Below are 18,322 nucleotides of genomic sequence, written 5' to 3'. Positions count from 1 at the left end.
CCGGAGCCCACACTGCATCCACTGTGGCCTCGACCCCTCCTCGTCAGGCCGGGAGCCGGATCCGGGAACCACTGGCTAAGAACCCACCCAGATGGCGTGGGTTCAAACCCCAGCTCTGCCCCTAGTAGCTCTGCAGCCTTAACCAACTAGATTCAATGGATACAGCATCCTCACCGCTACGGGGTGGTGACAGTACTGCCCGTCTCACAGGGTCATGGTGAGGATTAAACCAGCTAACACAGTGCTTGGCATGCAGTCGGGGTGCCCCCTGAGCGCTGACAAAGCGGCCCTAGAGGAACGGTGACCTGCAGGCACCACAACACTGGGGACACGGGCGGACCTGGGGCCCAGGCCTTGACTCCAAGGCCCCTCCTGCTCTCTCCTCTCCCACCCACGGCCCTCCGCAGCTCACCAAGGGCGGACAGCCGGCCCCCACCTCTGAGTGAGACCCCCCGACTCGACCGCACACCCCCACCCCGCGGCGGCTGCTCTGCGGGGATCGTGTCTCCCAGGCTCTGCGGAATGTCATTTTCTCTTTGCTTGGTGTCTAGATTACTCATTTCAATCCAGCCTCCAAGCGGCAAGATGAGCCCTGATTAAACTCCCAGAAAACCACAGGCAGAGACGCTCGATCTGCGGTGTGCCCCCCCCCCCCGTCCCCAGGGAGGCCCGGCGTCCGGACGGCCATCTGTCACCCCCAGAGCGCATGTGTGGGAGCTGCCGGGGCAGCCACACCTCATCAGCAGCCGTCTTGGAAGGGCCTCTGAGCCCTTTGCCCTGTGGCCTGAGACACTCCACCACCTGCTGCCCCCAGGGCCAAGGACACAAACCCACAATCTCCAATCACAGCCCGGCTTTCTCGCCCATCGCTCCGGCCATTTCAGGAGTCGGCTAGAGCCTTGCCCAGGATCACTTGTCCCAGGGCGGCAGAGCCAGGCCTTGGTCTCGGGGCTTCCACCTCAAAACCCCGGCCCTATGCGGAAAGCAGGTGCCCACGAGAGAAGAGGCCTGCAGATGCGTGTCCAGCAATCTCGGCTGGTGACGCAGCCTCCCGCTCCCCGCAAGCCGGCAGCAGGCAGTGTTCAACTTCTGGGAGGCTCCTGTACTTGGTTTGAACTGGATCCAGGTTTAGTGCCATCTCTGCCTCTGGCTAAAGGGTTGTGGGTGCAGCCCCGCCCAGAAGCAATCACCTGTTAGGGAAACCTGGGGCCCAGGCACTCTGGGTGGATCACTCCGTCAGCCTACTGACCTCATGTCATATGAGCTGTTATGTGGAAGGAACGTGCTGCTGAGGCCACCCACCCTGGCCAGCTGGAAGGGGAAAGGTCATTCCAAGAGCCAGTCACCCATGGAGGCCGCAGGCAGGAACCCACTCCCCGGAGGGGAAGGCGGACAGCTAGTTGTGCCCCAAACTCACCCTCCCTGTTCTGCCATGGCGACGGGGCTCCCAAATGTTAGCTGGCCACATGGCTGCCCAGAATAAAGACCACTTTCCCCGATTCCCTTGCAGCTCAGTTTGTAACTCGGTTCTGACCACTGAGGTATGAAAGAACATCACTGTAGCTTCCAGAATTTTTCCTTAGAAGATACCCAGGGCTGTTTCCCTTTGCTCCCTTTTTCTTAGTCCCCTCTCCATCCTAACGTCTAGACTGTAGATGTGGTGGTGAGAGTTTCAGCACCACCTTGGACCAGGAGGGCCACGCCAGAAGAACAACGAGCTGGGGGAAGCCTAGGTCCCCGCCGTCACTCGCCAGCACCGGCCAGCCTTCCTCTGGGCTTTTATGTGCGAGAGAAACGAAGTCCATCTCATTTAATCCACCCTCCAGGTCTCTGCTATGGCAGCAACTTTGTCAGCGGGTTTCAGGCTGACACGTCTGCAGCCGTAAGGACCCTGCCTCCCCTCCAGGCTCTGAATTAGGAAAAGATAAGCTCTGGGAGCGTGGAACTGAGATGGTGTCAACCACACAGAGCCGCCCAGGTCCTCAGACAGGTGAGGCTGGAAGCTCCGGGCAGCAGGCCTCACCTGTCCCCCACAGCTGATGCTCTGTGCAGCGATGGATGGCCCGAGCGTGGACCCTCGGTCCAAGGGCTCTGCCTGTTAGCCCCGGGAGACCCTCCCCATGTGTCAGAGCCCACCAGCCCACTCCCAGTGCAGAGCAGGGAGCCCTGTCACCTCCCTGCAGCAACCCCACCCACTGCCCTGTCTTCTGTGCAACCACCAAGGCTCTCTGAGGACAGGGAGAGCCACGCTGGCACAGGGGTGGCGACAGCTCCAGGAGTTTCTGCCAAGCCCCTTCTCCCAACACAAAAGCGGTGTCACCTGGACTGCTGTACCTGAGGAGCTGAAAGGGTAATTACGGCCCTTTACAGCAGGACTAACAGGGCTGCGAGCCTCCAGGAATCGCAGGAGTGCGGCAGGGGAGCGCCAGGGATGCGCTTCCCAGAGCAGGTTCTCTGTATCTGCGCCAGGAGCAGCCTGGCCTCTGGGAGGATGGGAGGTGGGAGCCAGCAGTGCTTCCGCATGTACCGCCCCGGGTGGGCAGGAAAAGGCTCCAGGAAGTCCCAGCCTCTGCCTGCGCTCCTGGAAGAATACCAGCCCGGCTCGGCGTGCACGATAAGGAAAGCCCAGGGTGCAGCGGTCACGGCCCACCCACACAATTCCTGCTGGCCCAGGACCAAGCCAGGCTTGAGAGTTTGGTCAACAAGTTCTCACTGGGCCCCCTAGCAGGCAGCCCCTGAGCTGACCTCAGCTGGGTTGGAGCTGAGTGGGGTCTGTCTGTGTCCCCGCTGGGGGCCAGTCACCAGCCCCTCACACCTGCGGCTGGGTGGGAGGTCACCCTCACAACAGTAACGACCAGCAAAATCTACCTCTAGGCCGCGTCTGCACTGCCTGTCTGAAATGTACTCTCATCTCCTCACTCACCAGCTCCCATACCTTCAAAGGCTGCTCTCGAATGGAGTTCCCAACTGCCCAAGGTGTTCGAAGTCCCCCCTCTGACCGATGGTCTGCAAGTCCACACAAGCGCCCCACTTCAGCTCCCTCCCTGCTTCTTTCACACCCCCGGCCTGTCTGGGAGGCTTTCGCCCCCTCAGTACTCACCCCCCAGCGACAACCCTGCTGCCTGTGCACCCTGCAGTCCAGCCCGCTGAACACGCATGCTCACGCTCTAGGCCTGAGCTCACCCTTGATCCCAGCCCTGATTCTCTACCCATGAAAATGGAGACAGATTCCAAGATCCAATCCAGATGCCTCAGCGCTTTCCAGTGCAAAGTGCTGAGCAGGAACAGTGGCTCCCACTCCTGGGTGGCCCCATACTGTCATCTCCTGTCCCTTCGCAGATAGTTGGCATCTAACACACACACTTCCTGGGAAAAGGTGGATTTCCTTTCCAGAACCAACATTCCGCCAAAACATCACTATAGATCTTCCTTCTCATCTGGGGGCTCCGGTTCAACCCAGGGAAGGAATGCAAAGGGAACGGAAGCTGACACGGTCACTGACCACTCCAGACCCAAGGATGCGAGGATGCTGGCATGCTGAAAAACGCTGCCTGCTTTGGGGCCCCCCAAGAATGTCATGTCCATGTTGTCTCCTGGTGACGGCCAGGCGCCCAGGGCAAAATGCCTCAAGACCTCTTCCAGGACAGCCAGGTCCACCAGCCAGCTCTTGCACAGGGCAGGTTCCTTAGAGAACCAAGCACTCACCAATTCTCCTGACCAGGGTCCATGACTGCATCCACGCCAGGTGCTTGCTAGATCCAGGGCCCTCTGACTATGGACATGAAAGTCAAGCTTAGGGGTTAGGAGCTGGGGAGCCTGAGTCAGAGAGACGTGGCTAGATTCTAGCTCTGCAGCTTACAGGCTTGGGTGATGCTGGCATACCTGTTAACCTCTCAGAGCCTCCTGTGCAAAACAGGGAGGACGGATGATCTGGCCCACCTTTATGAATAAGCACCAGAAGAGAGACTGTAAGAAGAAGGCTTAGCCCAGTGCTGGGCACACAGCATGTACCCAGTAAATCCTGCGCTTATCATCCCCATGCTGGTCCTATGAGCCAAAGTACCCACTGGTCCAACCATCATGTGAACAACACCTGGGGCCAAGTCACCATCCAGGCCAGGGTTCAAGGCAGCCCCTGTAGGTCACACACATGTGGCCTGGATGGCAGGAACAAGGGCTGCCTCTCCTGCCTCTAGGGTGGATTCTCACGCAGCCCCAAGGCCCAGGCAAAGCACTTTCTCTTAAAGTGAAACAAGAACTCTCAGCAGGGAACGCCTGGACCAGGGGGCAGAGCTAGGAGGTTACTGTGAACGTGAATCTTTCCAAAAAGCCCTTCTCACATAAACAAACACCTTGGAAAGGCAGCCTGACTTCTCTGGAGCTGCCCTGCCCTGGGACGTGGGGAGGATGAGTCCTCAGGGGCAGGGGCCCGCAGCTGGCAGGAGACGCTCCCGCAGCTGAGAGGGGGGCTCCCGCCTGCGAGAACAGAGCGTACCCCGCAAGGTCCAGCCGCCACATTACATATCTCCATGTGTTTGATCAAAGGCCCTTCAATTTCTCTGTTTGTCTCTTGCGCCCGGTTACGTAACTCCACTCGCCCGCCTGCCGCTGAGCTATTCTACACGCACTTCTGCTCTCTAACCACTGTCTTATCTGGATACTTCATCAGCACTCGCGGGTTTAAGACAACAAAACTTGAAGTGGTTGGAGCCAGTCTCCCAAAGAGAGCACCCTAGGACTTTTACTTCCTAACTCTGCTGGCCACAGAGGGAGAAGGAAAGGCCCTCCCCAGAACGTACAGCTGCTTCCTGTGTCAAAGTGCTTAAAAAGACCGGACCCCCGTCCCTCCTCCCACCCCACGCAACGACCACCTTGTGTCCACGAGCTGGGCCGACTGCCACAGAGGCTGAGCCACTCACGTCCGTACCTTTCATGTAGGCCTCGATCTTCCGGATGAGCTCATAGGACTTGGACCGGTCAAGCAGGGTTCTGATGGCGGGAAGGGGGTCCAGGACAATGGTCTCAGGGTGGGCATCAATGTATTCCTGAGAGGAAAGAACACTCCTTCCGGTTAGACAGGGAAGACTGATGCTGAAACGAGGGTGACAAGCAAGACTGCATCCCGCGCGCCATCCCCACATCCATCTCTCTGTTCTCCATCCCCCCACCAGCCCTGACCTCTGGCTGAGGCAACACCTGGTCTCCGGAAACTGCCTCTACCCACTCAGCCCCACTGGGATCACGTGACTTTGGCCAGGCCAATCAGCATGTTCCACCTCCTGGGGCTGCCGGCTCAGGAGAGGACATGTGACCCGAGTCCATTCAATCAGAGGCAGGCTCAGCGCTGTTGTTGGAAATGCTGGGACAGGAGCACTGTCCCTCCCTGAGGACAAGAGGAAGCTGGGAGACCGGGCAGCTGGGAGCAGTCACCCTGGGATCTGAAGGAGAGAGGGCTGATGGAGCCCAAAGTGAGAAAACAGAGCCGAGAAAAGGAGAACAACTCGGTTCTGGTCAGCTTGTTCAACTCCTGGATAAAGCCTCACCTAAAACCCGATCTGCTCCACGGCAGGATTTGCTCAGTGAGTGGCCAGCACCCTGCGCTGAGAAGGGTTCTGAGGCAGGGCTGGGGAGAGTGGGACGCCAGGATTCAGTAGGTCTGTGGGAAGGTGACGAGACACTCGCCATGGGGCAGCCACCCGGCCCGCAGGTGCTCACTCCAGTAAGTGCTTATTAATACCCAGCAGCTTCATGGTAGACCATGGAAATGCAAGCAGAACTACGATAAGGTTAGTCTTTAAGGAAGTTACAATCTTCTTGGGGAAATAACGTTAAGGCACATGAGGAACAAGAAACCATTATTTGCAATGTAATTCAACAGAAGACAGAGCAAGATGTGTCCAGGAAAAGAACTCGGGGATCTTGGGCTGCCATGAGACACCTCTGTGACTCCAAGAGCTCCAAGTCACAACAGGGGGCTAGAGCAGATTGTTAGGAAGACAAAGTAAATGAGACCATCCCTCTGGCTCTAAAACTCCATTGTTCTATGGACACAAATGGGGGATGCCGGAACAGGAGAGGGGCTCAGAGACAAGGCTGGGTGTGAGGAAGGCCATTCACTAGCTGTTGTTGTTACTGTGGGTTGAACTGTGCACACCCACCCCCGGATCTGTTCAAGTCCTAACCCCGGGTCCCTGTGAACATGACCTTATTTGGAAATGTCTTTACAGATGGAATCGAGTTAACATGCGGTTATACAGGGTTAGGATGGACCCTCATCCATTGACTGGTATCTTCAAGACGAGGAAAATCTGGACACAGAGACACACAGGGAGAAGGCTGTGGGAAGATGAAGACGGTGACCGAGCTCAGCTACAAGGCAAGGATGGCCAAGGACCACCGGCCACCAGCAGATTCCCCCTCAGTCTCCAGAAGGAACCAATCCTGCAGACACCTTGATTTTAGACTTCCAGCCTCCTTAACCGTGAGAGAATGAATGTCTGTTGTTTTAGGCCACTTAGTTTGTGGTACTTTGTTACGGAAGCCCCAGGGAATAAATACACCAGCTTAATTCACCCCTCCCTGCCCATTCCACAAGATCTGTCAGCGAGGTCAACAGAGGCCAGGAGCAAAAGCCATAATGCTTCTCTTCTAGTAAACCTTATCAGAAAAAAGAACGCTCCATTTGGGATTTTTTTTCCCCTGGTGAACCTATTTTGGTTCCTAGTAATCATTTTTAAGAGCTCTCAACACAAAAGCCAGAGATTCATATCTACCTCTCTGAAATCTGTTCCTGCCTTATGTTTCATACCAAAGTAGCTGGTTATGAGCTTATTGGTGTCTTTTTCTCTGGATGTTTAAAAGAAGTCTCCGTCCCTGAGGGGTGGCCAGTGCACGCATCTGGGGAGGCCTTCTTCCCCTCCTCACACCTATAAACGCCACAGGGCCTACACACTCTTGCCGCAGAAGGTCCTCTCCCAGCACGTGCATCTGCAGACCCAAATGCAGAACAGAAGCTGCCTTCGCGACTTCCTCCTCCTCCTGAGAGCCTGGCCCGCTGCCCTGCTCCCCTGCTCGTACAGAACAAGCAGGCAGCTGATGCAGGAGGGCCCACGTCTGGCACCCCCAGGGGACGTGGGAACGAGGTGAGAGATGTCTGTAAGGAAGGTCTATCCAAGGATATAACTTGGATAGTTTCTCTCTCCTACAGCCTCACTTCAGGGTACCGAACCTCTCTGCTGTGGGCTCCCCAGAGGCAACTCTCCCCATCGGCACTGTTCCTTTACCGGAGCTTGTTCCTTTGAACCAGATCTACACTGCCACAAGAGCATGTCGTTCGTGAGACACCAAGATCGACATATGCGACCGAAATCATGTTAATGTCCTCATGTTAAAAGGTCATCCACTCAACAAACTTCACAGCATCCACAGCGAGTGCTCAGGGCATCGTGCAGGGTGCAAACAACACTGGACGAATGACAGCCTTCTAGGTTTTCCCCTACCGGGTCTGGCCAATGAATTCACGTTCTGGGCTATGAACTGAAAGCACTGCAATGCCCTCACCACCCACTGCCAGGAAGCAGTGCAGTACAGAGGGAAGAACAAGGGACTGAGAGTCAAGAAACGCAGTCTCAGGGCTTCCCTGGTGGCGCAGTGGTTGAGAGTCCACCTGCCGATGCAGGGGACACGGGTTCGTGCCCCGGTCCGGGAAGATCCCACATGCCGCGGAGCGGCTGGGCCCGTGCGCCATGGCCGCTGAGCCTGCGCGTCCGGAGCCCGTGCTCCGCAACGGGAGAGGCCGCAACAATGAGAGGCCCGCGTACTGCAAAAAAAAAAAAAAGAAAGAAAGAAAGAAAAGAAGAAACCCAGTCTCCCGCTGTGATCACCTTCCGCTGTCACCTCGGGTGAGCCATTGGGTTTCTCTCGTCTCGGTTTCCTTGTCTGTGAGTTGCGAGTATAAGTTGGAGAAACCTAGGAGGAGTGTTTAGGAGACACACTTCAAGGCCACACACATGGGGCTGTTCTAGAACAGGACGGGCAGCCACCGGTAGAGGCATTACAGGTAATGGCAGGGACACACACAAGCTCACTGCTTTCCTTCAAAAGGAAGGCGACATCAGAGACGTTGCTTCGACGGGCTGGCCCAATTCTCCCCCAGCCACCGAGGTCCAGTAAACCACGACCCGCCCTCAGATGTCCCCACCGCAGTACCGAGAAGAATGTCCACATGGTTGGCAGACAACACAAAGCTGGTTCTGGTTCCACTTTTGTGCATTAGGGCAGCGGCCTTTATTGAGAGAACTCAGACTCATTAAGACGTGAATTGAATCCACAGAAGCTAGAAGAAACCAAAGGAGGGAAGACGTGACAAGCAGGCACCAACAAGCTTTTGACCCGGGATGAAAGCATCAGAATTAACAGAGGAATTATTCCTAAACATGATCTCTTTTGGGATGAGGGTGGAGAGGGCAAAGAAAGAGTTTTTCCAATCGCCCCATTATCCACAAGCGGGTTTTCTTCCGAGCCTTTCAGTTTATCTATTGTATCGCAGGCTTCATGCATTTTCCACAGGTCTCTTAGAATTGCCAAACAAATTGCTGGAAGGGTGAGCGCCCTGTTACCGTTTTATCACCACTCGAGGAAGAAAGGCCCAAACTGTCTCCATGGCAAACGGTAAACACATGTTCTGTTAGACAGCCTGCCTCGAAACACCTAGAAAGGGATCCTGGAAGTTAACAAGGAAGAGTCTGGCTTTAAGCAGCTAAAGCAAGGGCAACGCAGAGATATATAGCTCGGGGTCAGCAGGGCCAGGAAGAAGTCTAGAGAATACTGACAAAGGAGCACAGATGGGCCAGGTGCCCCCGCCCCCCGAGGCCCATGGGGTGATGACGCCAAGAGGGGGCACCGGGCCCTCTGCTGGGCTGGGGAGGAGTGGGCAGGGGTCAAGTTTTCCCCACTGAGAATCTGAGCCGAATGAGAGATGAACCGAGATGAACATGAGAGATACCATTTCCTCTGCAGTTCCATGTATGGCCAGGAAAGGAGAAGGAGTGGGACACAAGGATTTGCTCTCAGCTAATAGAAAATGCAGGTGGGAGTCCCAAGTTCAAATCCTGCCTCTGCCACCTTATGTCTGTGAAGAAGAAACTGGAATTAATCTCTGACATTTCATTTCCTGTGTGTAAACGTACATTGTGAATAAAACCTATCTCAGGGAGCTGCCATGGACAACGAGATGACAGTGACAGATATGAAAAGAGTTGGTAGTGGGAGTTCCCTGGTGGTCTAATGGTTAGGACTCAGCTCTTTCTTTTTTTTTTTAAGGTGTTGGGGGTAGGAATTTATTAATTAATTAATTTTATTTTTTTGCTGTGTTGGGTCTTTGTTTCTCTGCAAGGGCTTTCTCTAGTTGTGGCAAGCGGAGGCCACTCTTCATCGCAGTGCGCGGGCCTCTCACCATCGCGGCCTCTCTCATTGTAGAGCACAGGCTCCAGACGCGCAGGCTCAGCGGCCATGGCTCACGGGCGTAGTTGCTCCGCAGCATGTGGGATCCTCCCAGACCAGGGCTCGAACCCGTGTCCCCTGCATTAGCAGGCAGACTCTCAACCACCGCGCCACCAGGGAAGCCCCAGGACTCAGCTCTTTCACGGCCATGGCCCCGGTTCAATCCCTGGTTGGGGAACTGAGATCCTGAAAGCTGCACGGTGCAGCCAAAATAAATTTTGAAAAAAGAAAGAAAGAAAAAAAAAAAAAGAAAAGAGTTGGTAGATACAAAAATGAAAAGGATTCTCATGGTTCTACAGCACACAGACCCTTAGGGCCCAACCCGACCTCAGATCTCTGAGCCTGTTGCCTGGCACACAGGGGGGCGGGCCACCTCTGCACTTGCGGGGAGCAACCAGAGCATGACACGGTCCCCGGCCCAGCGAGCAACCCTCTGCAGACAGCTCAGGTCCTGACAGAGCCCAGCTGCAGCTGGCCAGCCCGCTCCTCACAGGGAAGCAGGAAAGGCACCCAGTGTCCACCCCCCAGATCCTCAGGAGGTAACAGGGCTCTGGCCCACTCCCCCAAAACACCACAGGTCTCTTTCTAGGAAGTGGTAGCACAGGGAACTATATTCAATATCCTGTGATAGACCATAATGGAAAAGAATACTAAAGGATGTATATATATGTGCAACTGAATCGCTTTGCTGTACAGCAGAGATCAACAAATTGTAAATCAACTTACACTTCAATTAAAAAAAAAAGGGATGACTCATTTTTCAGAGATGTGTACTAAAACAATTTACAGATTAAATATGATGTCTAGCATCTGCTTCACAATAACGGGGCACAGGGAAAGAAGTAGGTGAGGGGGCTTCCCTGGTGGCGCAGTGGTTGAGAGTCCGCCTGCAGGGGACACGGGTTCGTGCCCCGGTCCGGGAAGATCCTACGTGCTGCGGAGCGGCTGGGCCCGTGAGCCATGGCCGCTGAGCCTGCGTGTCCGGAGCCTGTGCTCCGCAACGGGAGAGGCCACAACAGTGAGAGGCCCGCGTACCGCAAAAAAAAAAAAAAAAAAAAAAAAAGAAGAAGAAGTAGGTGAGGCACAGGTGAAAGCACAGCGGCCACGAGCTGCTGACTCGTGAAGCTGGGTGATGTACGGGGAGTGCATTGCAGCATCCTCTCAAGCATTTTTAAATTTCCCAAAACAAAAAGTTTGGGGGGAAATGGAGGGAGTGGGGAAAGTAATGAGGTCCTCCCTTTCTTCAACTCCCTGTACCCACAATTGTGCCAGAAATGAGTCCGAACAGCAACACTATCTTTCAGGAAGGAGCAGGAGGCCGCCACCCAGATGGGAAACACAATGAGAGTTACTCATGGTAAAGATGATAATAAATAATCATAATTGATAATAACTTAGAATAGCAGCAGCTACCATTTACCCAGGACTGGCTACACGCACGCCACTGGGTAAAGCGGTGGGCAAGTACTATTTCTTTTAACATAAAAATCCTATGAGGTAAGAGCTAAAACTATAAATCTCTTAGAAGAACACACTGGTGTAAATCTTTGTGACCTTGGATTAGACAATGGTTTCTTAGGCATGATACCAAAAGTACAAGCAAGAAAAAATAGGTAAACCGGCCAGCATTAACAGCAGGCGCTTATGTGGGTCCAGGATGCCACCTGCCTTGGACCTGGTGCTCTGGAGCGAGGGGGTGCCCGGGCACGGCCTCACCTCATCACGCTCGGGACCCAGCAGCTGGAAGGCTGCCTGCTGGGCCGTGTGCCCCTGAGAGCCCAGCCGGGCACAGCCTAGCCTCTAACCCCGACGGCAGGACTGGGAATTCAGGTTTGATGGACGGCTCTGGAAATCTACGCCTCTGGAGGAAGGCGAGCTAGGATGGAGGAAGGGCCACCACACAGAGTGCTGGGAGCCCCGTCTCCTCTCTGGGTCTCAGCTTCCTCTTCTGCCAAGTGAAGGCCATTGCTGGGAAGAGGTCTCACGCGTAGGAAGGAGTTGGAGGCCGCCAGACCCGCGTAAATTCCTGCTTTCCCCACTTGCTATGTGGGGCCTCTGTAAGCTTCAGTCCTCATCTGTCCACAACTCAGTAGGGCAGGTCTAGAATAGGAAACAGAGGACCGAAGCCTGGGGCCAGCGGTGGGAGGAGGATGGAGAGGCTGGGAGCTGCCTGGACCTCCCACGAACGAGCAGAGTCTCCTACTGGGTCTCTGGGTGGCCGGTTGTTTGAAAGATGGCTTCGTGGGTTCACATCCAGCAGGCGCTTATGCAAGCCCCAGAGCGGGAGCGAGCCTGATGCCCTGTTCTTGGGGTGCTGTCAATCTCCGGCGGAGGCAGGGCAGGGAACAGCACGGCGAATGCGAACAAGGGGCGCGTGCAGGACTGGGTGAGCTCAGCACCGGCTCCCTGCCAAGCATTCTGCGCGTTAACCTGCAGCCTGGAGGGAGAATTTCACCAAAATCCTGCTGGCCAGGACCAGTGGCGGGGGGTGGGGACCAGGCTGGAAGCCATTCATGGAACAGGGAATTGACGGCGCCCAGTTTATTGGAGAAAGTCCACCTCTTGGTTTGGTAACTGGCTTCCTTCCCTCCAGTGGCCCTGTTCCCCACCCCGGGAAGAGACTGTCACGGGGCAGGACAGGAGCTCTGCACTGGGAGTAGGAAGGGAGCCCACTGCCCAAGGCTGAGGAAGGAGAGGAAAAGGGCAGGGCAGAGCCAGGCAGGGCTGGGCTGGGCCGGGCTCAGGGGAGCAGCACTGCTCTACTGCTTCATTGGGTGCTCGGTACACGGTTGTATCTGTGTGTAGCAAAAATTCATCAAGCTATTCACAATATGCACACTTTTCTCTGTATATATTATACTTCAATTTAAAAAAAAAAAAAAAAAAAGGTGGGCACGGAGAGAAAGCGAGCACTGGACTAAGCAGCAAGGCCCTGGGTTGCAGTCCCTGCTCTGCAGTGTGGCCTGCCTTGTGCTTACCCGGTCCGGGACTCCAGCCTCCCATGTGGAGTGGATCAAAAGTGGAAAACGGGGCCTTTCCCTGGTGGCGCAGTGGTTGAGAGTCCGCCTGCCGATGCAGGGGACACGGGTTCATGCCCTGGTCTGGGAAGATCCCACATGCCGCGGAGTGGCTGGGCCCGTGAGCCATGGCCGCTGAGCCTGTGCTCCGCAACCGGAGAGCCCACAGCAGTGAGAGGCCCGCGTACCACAAAAAGATAAATAAATAAAGTGGAAAACGGGGCCCAAATCCACCACGACCACCTCCACGGCCCTGGGAGCCACCACCACCGATCACGGGGGCGATCACTTGGGAATTACAACCACCTTTTGTGCTAAATACCCCCATGGGACTTCAGAATCCTGATTATCACTTGGTTCTAGAAGTAGAGAAGCATGGGCACTCAAGATGAACCCCACACGCCACGCACAGAACTCTCCAAGAAGCCCACGAATCAGGGTGTTTCAGTTAACACTCAGCCACCAGGCGCGTGCTGAGGAAGAACTCAAATGACTTCCTGTAGCTGTTAAAAATGACTCGTGGGGGCTTTCACAGGAAAGGAGGTGACCTTAGGCTTACTCAGCAGAATCTCACTCCTTCTGGCTCTTCCTGAGAGCAGGACCGGCACCCAGAGCGTTCAGCTGATGGCACAAAGGCTGGCCTTTTAACGAGCTCCTTCCACACCAAGTGGGAGGTGAAAGCCGGGAAGCTTCTAGTTCCTCAAGTCTTGACACCATGATGGAGGTCCTGGCAAGATGCTAGGATGCGTTACTATTATTGATAATTACAACAGTAATAATGATAGCAGCTAACTTTTCCTAAACGCTCACCAAGTGCAGGACAATGTCCTACACCTTGCAGCAACTGACACTATATTCCTCACAACAACCCTATATAGTAAGTCCTATTAGCAGCCCCATTTGATAGACAGAGAAACTCAGGCTCAGAGAACCTCAGTACCTTGCCCAGGCTCCCCCAGCTAGGAGGCAGCCAGGATGGGACCTGAACCCACACCATCTGGCTCCAGAGCCCTCTAGTTTCTAGTCAGTGAAACAGGCATAGCAAACCTGGGTAAAAAAAAAAATGCATCTCAATTCGAGCTCTAGCCAGGATCACTCAGGTTCATTCTTTAAAAAAAAATTTTTTTTTTAAATTTTCCATTAGCTATTTATTTACATAAAACAAAAAAGACTAGGTACTTTTACGTGGGCACACAGTTACCACGTGGTGATGTTGAACCTTTCCTTAAGCACCAAGTCATGGAGGTTTAGTGGAATGAAAACTATACTGGGAATCAGAAGCCTTAGAATCTTAGAATCTTGGTGTCACTAAATAATTTTGTGACGTGAAAAAAATTTATATTTTCTCAGATCTAAAAACCTTCTTTTAAAACTTATGCTAAAAGGGAAAAAAGTAAGCCTTTCTCATGTTCTGCCAGGCCAAGTCTTTAGCCTAGAGGCCTTTAGCCTGGTGGTTCAGCCCGTGAGGCCAGGCACACTGCGTCTGGTGGCAGCACAAGAAAAAGCAAAAAGAAGGAAAGGCTACAGGCCCATCTGCTTCTCCCATCACCCCAGAGTCTGCATCCGCTTCACTCTTCACTCAAAGGCCTCCAGGGACCACCACACTGGGCCAGTCTGCATCTGTCCCCAGTCTGGGGTCAAGACAAACTAACACAACTGAAGACAGACACTTCTTAGGAGAGCAGACAAATGGCATGGCCGGACGCCGGAGTCCACAGCGGCCTCTGGGACGAGGATCCGCGTGGCATCAAGGGAAGGACGCGTGCCCGACGCACAGAAGGGCCGCTGTGGACACTGCTGGGTGAAGGAATGGGCCCCGCGGAGGGAGGATTAACACTGCAGCAGTGTCGCCAGTGAGCCCACCTTCAGAGGCACAGTATATGCTTCTGCCGAGAGCGAGACCGGTCGCTGGGAGGGCAGCCGCAGGTGAGGACGAGGTCATGAGCCGGGCTGAGCAGAGTTTTCCGGGTGGACAACTAACAAATCTTCTGGGCAGACCACCGAAGCCTGTAATCCACTGAGGCCAGGACCCAATGTCTCTGAGTCAAAGCCTTCCTGGCACCACTCAGAATACCTGCCTGTTCATTAGAGCTCACAGAAAACCACACACCGTGGACAGTCCTGAGGAATCCACACCAGGCCCCAGAGCCTTGATGTAACAGTGCGCCAGGCAGCCACAGCCCTAGCTAAACCCTGCCACCCACGGCTGTTCAAGAATCATAGGCTGAGGGTCTAAAGAGGCAACCGGATCTGGTATAGCGCTGCGCCTGGAGATTCCTGCGGCTAAACCTTGAGAGCAGGCTCCCAGGAGCCAAGAGAAGGTTGTGGCCCCATCCAGTACATACTAGGGGCAGGACCGCTGAGTCCAGCCACACAGGGAGCCATCTGCAGCCGACTGAGCTGTTCAGTGTGCAACCTGTGTAACTGTCCCTGACAGCCAGCCAGCCAAGGCTTCTGCCTTCCAATCACTGGCAGACCACCCCTTTCAGGCCAGCTGCAGCACCAGGGTAGTCCGGACCCCAGCAGCAGGACCCTGAGGCACTGTGAAAGTTAAGGCAAAGGCAGAGTCTAGAAATCTGGGTTCAAGTCCCGGAATCACCATTAACTTTATGTGTGCTTCTGAAGGTCACAAGTTATTTGTATCTCAGTTTTCTCGTCTATAAACAAGAGAGTCAGAATAATGTATTTTTAACATCCTTTCTGACTTTTAAGTTCTAGGATTCTTTGATTCTGTGACATGATAAACAAAGAAAGAAAGCTCTTTGGGCCTGATGGAGCCAGACTGCTACATGGGAGCCCAGGGCCTGCTGCCCTCACGCAGGTGCACAGCACTGTGACTGCACAGGACAACTTGGCAGGGGGGTAGGACACAGCAGAGGGAAGAAGGCCAGAGGACGGGCGCACGAGTGACAGATAATGGCTCCATGTCGGGGACAGACACCCACTCACTAGCCCAACCAAGCCCATGCGCACCCTGAGACTGTCCTTTGCAGTCACCAGATGACTCTCCAGCCCTCACAGACTCAGCCTGGCAGGTTAGACGGCTTGTCCTCACCTACGGCCGCTTCTCTAACTCTCCTCAAATGGCTCCCAGCGAGAGCGGGGCTTCCCCACCCAGCAGATGCCTTGGTCTTCATCAACCCTCGTTTGTATTCCAGAGAGATCTCAGGTGTCTGTGCCCCCAGCCTGAGGCCTCCCAGACAGCATGAGACCAGGGAGGGTGAGAGCCCGTGATGGGTGTGTCTGTGTGTTTGGGAGGGAGGGGGTCACCTCTTCAGCCTCAGAGCGGCCACATCCCACCCACCCTCACTGGGGGCTCGTAAGTGGACAGAGATGCGGGGGTGACTGGTGATAACAGAGTAGGGCAGGGTTGCCACATGGGGGAGCGGGTGGGAGAGCGGGGAAGAGGAGGGGAGAGAGGGTTTCTGGAAGCCAATGACCTTGAGCCACAAAGGGTCACAGGCACGGGACGGGACGCGTGAAAAGACGTTCCAAAGGCAGAGGCATGGGGGGAGGGGCCCGCATGGCTAGGTGGACGTAGGTGAAGACAGGCGGGAGAGGCAGCTGGAGACAGACCAGCCAAGGGGCTTGGACTTGATCCTAAAGCAACAGGGTCCTGAGGCGGGGAGTGACGAGCCAGCTCGGAGTTTGGCGGTGACCTGTCTAGAGGCGTGCAAGGCTAAGGGGCCAAGCTTGGAAGGGACGAGGCCTGGGCAGCGCGTCAGGCGCAGTGCCGGCCTTGGGGGCACGTGCGCCGGGCTTCGCAGTTCAGGAAGGACAGAGATGCCGCCTGGCCTTTGGCACGATGCTGTCTCTGATCCGGCAGAGCTGCTGAAAGGAAAAGGACGATGCAATTTGCCCCTCAGCCTATTTTGCTCTTCAGGCCCGTTATTTAAACCCACGAGCTCAGGCCCGGGGGGTCAGGCCCTTGCAGCACAGGGAGTACAGAGGAGAAAGGTAGGGTGTGCACGAGCACCAGACAGGAGCAAGGTGGCCCACACACTGCCCCTCCCAGGGCCCTGAGTGCCCCACGGAAAAAAACAACAGGATGAGGAGGTGATTGCTAGGGTCCCGGCACTCTCCGATTCTCTGCAACTTGGCCAAATTCAACCGATTAGAAACACCTCCCAAAGTGGTGGGACATGGGCCAGCAGTTGCTTGGAGGGAATGTTATTGGCCCAACTTCTAGGGAGAGAAATTGGGGCAACAGCCAAAATTAAGACTACATAAATTCAGCGTTTCTATTTCTAGGTATTTATCCCACATAATTCCATACACGTGCACACAAAGATATAGGTACAAAGATACTTAACAGCTGCAGCATGTTTCCGAAACATGATCAGAAATGTTCTAAGTGTCTATCAGTAGAGAAATGGTTAAGAAAAGGATTTAAGGCCATTTAACAGAATACTATGCAGCCATTAAAAAGAATAAGGCAGCATGAAGGAAGGACTGATATGAAATCATTTCCAAGAATGATGGCTTTGTGTGAGGACGGGAAGACCGTCTTTGCTCAGGTACACGGAACTCACCTAAAAAGGCTCTAGGCTGCTGCAACCATGGCTGCCCCCAACACGGGGATGTGCTGGACGGGCAGCAGGGGTGGGAAAAGGCTCCTTGAATTTGCTGCATGTGCATGTGTTACCTACGTCAGACGGCAGAGAGCCAGACGGAGGGTACATGGGCAAGGCCATGCCTACGGAATCCACCAGAACCACAGTGCATGAATAGGCTGGTTAAACTCACTGTCCCGGGGGCAGAAGGTGGGAGAAACACTGGAGCGTTTGGGGAGCTTCCTGGGAGCAGAACGCCAGCAATAACGCCCCACTGTCCCTGTGGGTGAACAAAAGTCACAGAACCAGGGGTTCAGAAGAGACAAGAAGAGGTTGGAGCACCCAGGCGCCAGGCTCTAGAATGAACTGGATGCGATCTGCGCCACTGACGGAGCAGAGGGAAACCCCTTCCAGATGGGCGGTGGGGGGAGGGAAGCAGAGCACCTGTGGAGGCGGGGCTGGGCCCCAGCAGCCTGGGTGTGTGACTTGCACACCCGCCCCAGTGTGCCCGGGTCACAGGCACCCCCATCCCATCTCCAGGCCGGATGCCACCCACGACTGTCCATCCGCCTGAGTCATCTTCCCAGACGGTCTGCGGTGACACGCGCCTCGCTCAGCCACCTAGGAGAGAAAACCGGGGTCCCCGTGGGGACGACACACTGTGGTTGACAGAGCTCACAATAAGTCCATGAAGAAAAGCAATCCCATCAAAGTGTAACCCCGAACGCTGAGGAAGAGGGGGCGGGGAGGAAACGGAACACTTTACCATCTGAGACAACAAACACCTTCTCCCCCGCTTCCAGGCCCCCGACGAGAACAATACCTCCCTTTCTGTCCCCAGACCTCAGCACCAAACTTATGTGTTCTCCACCTCCCGTCAGCGGGAGGCTGGCAAGGTGCCCGGCCAGGCTGAGCACCTGACAAATGTCACATGCCCTGTCACACTGCCACGGCACTACTCAGGTCCTCAGGCACACAGAGACCTCGGCCACACACCTCCGGGACTGGGGAGGGATCTGCAGGGCTGGGTGCCAGCCAGGAGAAGGCATCTCCTCACCGGCGGACACTAAACCAGGACAGGCTGGCCTTTCCCCTCAGGGGTCACTGTCGGGACCGGAGGGGGTCCCAGTGGTTATGTGACCAGGTGTCACAGCCAACAGCTGAGCGAAGTGAGAAGTGGGCAGGGGCTGCCTGGTCCCAGCAGCTCGGGTCCGCCCCGGCTCAGCAGCGGCCCCTCACTCCTTAAGCACC

General features: G+C 55.1%; 1 protein-coding gene across 1 annotated transcript in view; it reads right to left on the bottom strand.

The window, feature by feature from the left end:
- Positions 1–18,322, bottom strand: part of ITPK1 (inositol-tetrakisphosphate 1-kinase) — a 161,309-nt gene that overhangs the window by 39,388 nt on the left and 103,599 nt on the right. Inside the window, exon 5 of the mRNA XM_082852870.1 lies at positions 4,928–5,045. Coding sequence (XP_082708996.1) covers positions 4,928–5,045 — 118 coding nt within the window. The remainder of the gene's footprint in view (positions 1–4,927; positions 5,046–18,322) is intronic.

The sequence above is a fragment of the Leucopleurus acutus genome (assembly GCF_964270905.1).
Source record: "Leucopleurus acutus genome assembly, chromosome: 1".
NCBI lineage: Eukaryota > Metazoa > Chordata > Mammalia > Artiodactyla > Delphinidae > Leucopleurus > Leucopleurus acutus.
Note: the sequence above shows the minus strand (reverse complement) of the source record. Positions and strands in the feature narration are given on the sequence as shown.